This window comes from Clarias gariepinus, chromosome 22 (assembly GCF_024256425.1).
Source record: "Clarias gariepinus isolate MV-2021 ecotype Netherlands chromosome 22, CGAR_prim_01v2, whole genome shotgun sequence".
Taxonomy (NCBI): Eukaryota; Metazoa; Chordata; class Actinopteri; order Siluriformes; family Clariidae; genus Clarias; species Clarias gariepinus.
The window spans coordinates 8,490,814-8,498,062 of NC_071121.1; the positions used below are offsets into that span (position 1 = coordinate 8,490,814).

General features: G+C 39.3%; 1 protein-coding gene across 1 annotated transcript; it reads right to left on the reverse strand.

Moving 5' to 3' along the window:
* Positions 1–561: 561 nt before the first annotated feature.
* foxl2l (forkhead box L2-like) lies at positions 562–1,967 on the reverse strand. Its single transcript, XM_053483102.1, has one exon. The coding sequence runs from the start codon at positions 1,771–1,773 to the stop codon at positions 937–939; it is 837 nt and encodes a 278-aa protein (XP_053339077.1). The 5' UTR covers positions 1,774–1,967; the 3' UTR covers positions 562–936.
* Positions 1,968–7,249: the final 5,282 nt, after the last annotated feature.

Genomic DNA, 7,249 nt, shown 5'->3' on the forward strand with positions numbered 1-7,249 from the left:
TAGAATTGACAATTAAGAAATGAAAACTAAGGTTTTTATGTCAGTACTTCATATGTGTGATCGGAAGATGGCGACATTTCCCGCCTTAAGAATTTTTAGAGGCGCTGTTTGAATTAAACTAATTTCATTAACAGGCTAAACACTGACAGAGCACATTTCTGTTTATTAGAAAAAGTAACAATATAAGCCTGAATTAATATTTCATTCCAACAACTTATCAGTGTTAAAGTCAATATCTAATTACTGTCCGTTAAAGGGAATACATATTTACCTTCAGGTCACATAAAAAAACTGAACCAAAACACAATGATGGGAATTAATGAAATTAAAAAATAAATAACAATAGTTTTTTTTTAAACAAAAAACAGATGCATTCTCAACATGGGTGATCAAATATAACACGCCCCTAAAAAAACGAAAAAAAAAAAACAAGAGTTTGTGTAAACAAACGTGAACAAGGTTAGTCCACCCACAAAACAGGATACACAATTCCAACGCCTAGGACATTTTCAGAATCAGTGTAAAATTAAAAAACAAACAAACAAAAAAAAAACAGCACTTTCTGAAATTACTTTCCCATGTCTAATTCTAGAACTAGAATTCGTTAGTGCGCACACGAAGGCAGGTCTGAGAACAGTTTTAGAATTGCAGATTGCTTCAAACGAATCGGGCACTGATTCTAAAGCTGTTCTCAGAACGGTTTATATTGGTGCAGGTCTAGAATTTTTTTTATCTAGAAAAGTGTGTAGTAAACATTACACAACTCGATCAATGACTGAATCGATTCAGTTAAGTCATTAGGGATTAATGTAGATGCGATAAACCAACGCACTTTACTTCAAACAAGAAAAAAAACATGGATCCATATTACCAACTTGTCCTGCATGTAGGATACAGATCCCCAAAATCTGGACTGAACTCTCCTGAACTTCCTCCTCAGTCAAAGCCGTGCTTCAAATCGGCCTGGCTGTACGGATGCTGATGCGTGTAGCTGGCGATGGGAATAGCGCCATGGCTCTCCGGGGCGCTTAAAGTGCGCCCGCTGTGCGGCGCAAGAGCATGGTACGAGCGCTGGTACGGTCCGTAGGACGGGTGGACATTGGCAGTGTGATAATAACTTACAGGGGAGCTGGCGTAAGCGTTGGGAGACGCAGGACGCGCGTTCCCGGTGCCGTGGAAGGTGCTGTAGGGTGAAACCGGCTGGGGCAGGACACTCCATGCGCTCTGCCAGTACACCGGCTCCTGGTGGAAGTACAGAGGTTCGGGGAAGTTTACAGGCGGTATGTAGGGCGCTCGGCAAGCTCTCCTGACGCGCCTCCTGCGCCGGTAGTTGCCCTTGTCGAACATGTTTTCGAACGCGGGATCAAGCGTCCAGAAGTTGCCCTTCTTCTCCCCTCCTCCTCCTCCCCCTTCTCCTCCTCCTCCTCCTCCGCTGTCCCGGGGCACTTTAACGAAGCACTCGTTGAGGCTGAGGTTGTGGCGGATGCTGTTCTGCCACCCTTTCTTGTTCTTCTCATAGTAAGGGAAGTTAGAAATGATGAACTGGTAGATCCCGTTCAGCGTCAGCTTCTTCTCCGTGCTGTCCCGGATGGCCATGGCAATGAGCGCGACGTACGAGTACGGCGGCTTCTCTACGGCTTTCAGCTCCGTCCGTGCGGCGTTCGTGTCCGCCTTCGCCCTCTCGTCCTCCCCGCCGGTGGTGGACACCGCGTCCATGGAGATGCCCAGATGTTCCAGCTGCTGACGGGACGCGTCCTCGTGTCCGTCCTCCATTCTCGTTGGGGTGTGGGATGGAGATGATGTGATGGATGGTGTAAGTAGACGAACAGTAAGTTGGAAGCGCTTCACTCTTCGCGGGATTTTAACAAGTAAAAGAACGGCTCGCGCAGGTGTGTGAGGCTCCGCCCACAAATAAAGCGCAACGTTCCCACGAGCGGGGCTGGAAGAAACGCGCTCGCGCGGCGCTTCAGAAGCTCACAGGTGCGAGGTGACGTGAAGGTCGGCGACATATTTTGACTGAATGTTGCATTTTGTCCCTACAGCGCCTTTGAAGTACACTGCTGTTTGGATGCATGTACAAATTTCTTGTTATTTGATTTTTTTGGAAAAGTAAAACATTAGCCCTCGGTCACCTTTAAATCGTTGGGCTTAAATTAAAGGCTTTGAAGATTTATCCATTCATCTTCTATACCGCTTGTCCTGTGTACAGGGTCTCAGCCCGAGCCTAGCCCAGACCACGAGGTGGAATACACGTGGGACAAGGGTGCCAATCAATCGCAGGAAGTTTTATTTATTTATTAACTTACATACAGCTTTTACGGCTGCAAGATTAGGCTTAGTGGTTAGCCCATAGGTCGAGGGTTCGATTCCCGTCTCAGGTCTGTGTGCATGGAGTTTGTATGTTCTCCCTGTGCTTGGTGGGGTTCCTCCAGGTACTCGTGTTTCCTCCTAAAGGCCAAAGATTAGGCTAACTGGCACTTCCAACAATGCCCACAGTGTGTGATTATGTGTGTGCGCGTGTGCGCCCTGCAACTGACTGGCACCCTGTCTACGTTGTATCTCGCCTAGTTGCCCAAACTCTCCTGGGTTAAGCTCCAGGCTTCCTGCGACCCTGTATACCGATGAATAAATTAACATCGGTAATTCAAACTTCAACCCAAAACAAAAATGACCCAACAGAGGCAACCCAGCGCTGGGTTGTTTTTTCTACCCAAGCGCTGGGTTGCCTCTGTTGGGTCATTTTTCCGGGTTAATTACAGAGAGTTGGGTAGTTTTTGTGTAACCCAGCTGCTGGGTTGAAGTTTGATTGCCCCCTCCCCCTAAGTTCACCGGTGTATTCAGCGGCTGTCAGTCAGAGCTTCGTGTCTCTCTTGTCCACACCGCTGATGACGGTTCATTTAAGGGAAAATAGCATTAAATACAAGGTCTGTATACACACGTTCACTCACCTAAGTCACATATGACTGAAAAATTATCACTCCATGTAAGATTTATTACTGTTACCGTGTTAAGGTTACACTCAAACTTTCAGGCTGGTCTGAGGTACAGTAAGATAATTTAGCTGACAATAGCTGCTAGTTAGTCAAAGAACCCCACCTGTGTATGAAGGAAACGGATAAGATGTCTGAGCTTTTTAGCTTTCTCTGTAGAATGTTTGCAGGGTGACGAAACTTTAACTGTAGTATTAGCATGACACAGGCATTTAGTTAGTTTGCTAGCTTTAGGAACCAAATTAACATTAAAACTTTATTAATCTCACTGCTTGAGAGAATAAAATGCTGGGGTGTTACAAAACACTGATCTTCTTACAAATATGCATACCTGCTAACCGTCCTGTTTTTCACTAGCTAGTAATTTACTCCGCGGTCAAAATTCGTCCTGTTATAACAATATTTTACACCTTTTCTCCTTTGGCAAGTATGCTAATATGTCACCATTAACTGCTGCATGTAAGCTAACCAGGTAGCCCTCTTTAACCAAAGTTGCTTGTGACTCAGGCTAAATAAACTATCAGTCAGCTGTACAGATGGAAGTATTAATATTTGGGTGATTGTAATGTTTTTTATGTGCTTATTTTATTTTTGGTAGTAGCTGTCTTCATGTTTTTGTTTCAGCTTACCTATACCCTAGCTTTGTCATTTTTTTATTTAGTATAAATTCTATTACACATTAAATTGATAGTCTTATTCAGTTTAATCTTTGTTTTTTAACAAATTTTTTAAATTTCTTTAATTTCTTTCTTTCTGAGGTTGGAACCAACATGGTGGAATACCTCCAGCAGGCTGAAGTGTCAAGGCAGTACCCCTACATCCTGACGTTGGAAGATAATGACCAGCGCTGCTCTCAGGCATTCGTCATTCTGGTGGGACAGGCTCTGGAGCAATGCACACTACTTGGGGCGGTTGATGTGTGCTTCAAGGCATTTTATATATTTGACATTAACTACCCAAAGCAGTGTGCTCATGTAGAGGACTTTTTGTAATGTTGCTATGAAATAGCGAGGCCTACTTGAAAAGACAGTGTTTGTATGTTAAAATGAGACCAAGGCTGGATAGTTTTTTTCTGCAGAAAAAATATCTAATGTCACAGAGAGATCCTGCTTTATAGAAGCTGCCTCAGCCTATTTGTGCAATTACTCCATTCTGCCCTTGTGAGTAATAGTATAGTAATGATGTCGCTGTTGATTATCTGCTCTTGTGCTTTTGAAAAAAAAAAAATTCTTTCTATAACCATTTAATAGGATGTTGTTTATTGTATATGTATGGTTTGCAAAACTTTTAAGTTTTTATTTTGTAATAAACCAGTATATCAAAGTAATTTAACTGTTTAATAGACATGGGTAGTACAGATTTACTGTAAAACATGAAAATAATAATAACCTATTTGTGAGGTAGAATTAACCTTACATTCCAGTTAAAATGAACCAACATCTGGGTAGAACATTTGACCAATCTATGTGGTAGAATTAACCCAGCATTATAGTTAAATATGACCCAGCATTTGGGTTGAATATTTAACCCATTTTGCTGGGTTAAATTAACCCAGCATGTAGTTAGTCCAATATTTACCCAGCAGCTGGGTTAAAAACAACCCAGCATTTTTTAGGGTGTACAGTTTATACTAAGCTTTAAGTAAAGCTGGACATTTTCAGTACCAGAAGATATTGTAGTATATGCACTGTACTTTTAATTAGTAAAAGGTAATTTAATTAACTCTTAGAGAAAAGTGGTCCTCAATGTCATAATAATAATAATAATAATAATAATAATAATAATAAAATTCACTTAAAATTAATAAAAGTATAAATTCTTATTTTTTATTTCTAAGTGTTTTATTTCCTTAACCACATAAAGAGCACATTGCATATTTAATAATCCAGATATACAAATCGGCATATATTCAGACATGTACTGTAAGAAGAAAACAGACACCCACAGTTTTATGATAAAAATTTACACAATAAAATATTTTCCCATTTTTATGACTATTTTTAAGCAGAAGTCAAAAGTCCAAGGTACTTTATTAAGTACTTTATTAATCTCAAAGGTAAAATGTTTTTTTTTTTTTTTTTTTAAGAGGCCAGGTTTTTGGTCAATTTAAGGGTGTTCTGTAAAAGAGACAGCGAGCTAGGAATCCTAAAATACTCCCATCATTAAAAGAATTATAAAGAAACAGGTAAAACATCAACAGCATATCCCCTTCTCAGCTTAAGCCATCTGAAAAATGCCATCATGTTCTTTGAAAATCTTTGGAGAATTAACCTCTCATTCTTTGCCTAGTTGCATTGTTGCGTATAGAGAATTATGGCTAAACCTTACTCGCTGGGAAATTTTAGTGCATGCATTTTCTCATAATTCTGTGGGTGTCTCCTTTTTGCAGGTCTGTGTAGGAAGTTAAACGTGTTATTGGTCATCTTATGCAGCACTAAAAAAAGTACTAAACTGTAGTTTCATGTTGCTGAGGTTGTAGCTTTATCTTACCAGGAAATATGTTAAAGATGTTTAAGATATATAACTGCACTGTAACTGCCTTTTAGATTTAAGCTTTATAACTACACTTAATTCACCTTAATTCAAGCTTTAAACTACTCTAAACTCAATATTAATGATACACCAAGTGATTGGTTGAGGGGATCACCTAAATAACAAGCAATGGAGGTTTAAAACCCCTTTTTTTTCAATAAGAGTAAACATGAACAGTAGTGTGCAAAAGACTTGGGCCAACCCTTATTTCTTTCTTAGGAAAATTACACAATAAGTACAGTTCTTTATTGCAACCCGTGCAAACGTACATTGTATAACAAAGAGTTTTGTATAGTTCTAACAAGTGAATTATTTGGTACCTATAATTTGAACCAATATTTGGTACGACCACTATTATTCTTTAGCACAGTCTGAACTCTTTTAGGCAATGTTTCTGATAATTTCCTGAAGACTGCTTTAAGAAATTATAGGAATTCTCTCCACGCTTCTTTAAAGGACATTCCACAGCACTTGCTGCCTTTTGTTGTGTTCTCTGTCAAGACGGTCCCACAATGTTTCATACAATTTTGAGATCGAGTCCTTGAGGAGGCCAATGCATGAGTGATAGTGTTCCTTTGTGTTTCTATCGAGGTATGCTTTGACTGCATCGACCGTCTTCGGAGGACTTCATGTAAGAAAATACGAGAAAGTCTGGCTCTTTGGAAGCAAAATAAGAAATTGACCCTGAAGAAATAAATCAGATACTAAAGAAAATAAATTATTTTATAAAGCCATTAGATGCCTATAAAGGTGATATTCCATAACAAGTTTCTCACAGAACCCAAACATATCTAAAAAAATTATGCTTACTCAAACTATATTGTGTTTAAGAAATTTTAGTGTCTGTTATCGAAATAACAAATGCATGTGACCAGCACCTTTAACTGCTTAAATTTATTTAAACCACAGGTTTATATGCAAAGAGCATATCGGCTTCTTGATGAAGGTAAGATTATTCCTGTAACCGATTAAACATTAAATAAAACATTTGGAAATGGTCACTGTGAAGTGTTGACACTTATAATAGATTCTTACAAAAATAAAGCATTTATTTCAACACTACAATCATTTCCTTAAAAGCCAAGAGTAATAATGCACATTTGCCTACACATACAAAACCACACGTGTATGTTTGCTTGCGCATGTAGATCTATCCCACATGTGAAACACCGGTAAGTTATACGATATTGAGAGATGATGCCCCATTGCCAGCTGTACTTCATATTTTATCAGAAACAGTTGAAAAAGCTAAAAAAGTTTAGTTTTATTATTATAAGTAGCACTGTATTATTATTAACAATTTGAAATGAATGGCATAATGACAGATAAAAGGACCTAATGTAAATCTCAATAGTTCCTTCCAGCTGGTAAAATGCAGGGTTTTTTTTGGAAAGTAGCAATGCCTTAATTGAAATTTTCAATAATACTGATGAGGTTATAAAAAAAAAACATGATAATCTCATGACAGATCAATTTATAATCTATAAAAGCTTTTGCAATTTGAACAATCTGATTTATCCTCAGGTGGCATGGTGGTGTAGTGGTTGGCACTGTCACCTTGCAGTGCCAGGGTCCGGGTTCGAGTCCCGGCCAGGCTCGATTGCTGTCCCTGTGTGCATGGAGTTGCATGTTCTCCCAGTGCTTGGTGGGTTTCCTCCAGATACTCTGGTATTTTCCCATAGTCCAAAAATATGCAGGTTAGGCTAATTGGCGTTCCCAAATTGCCC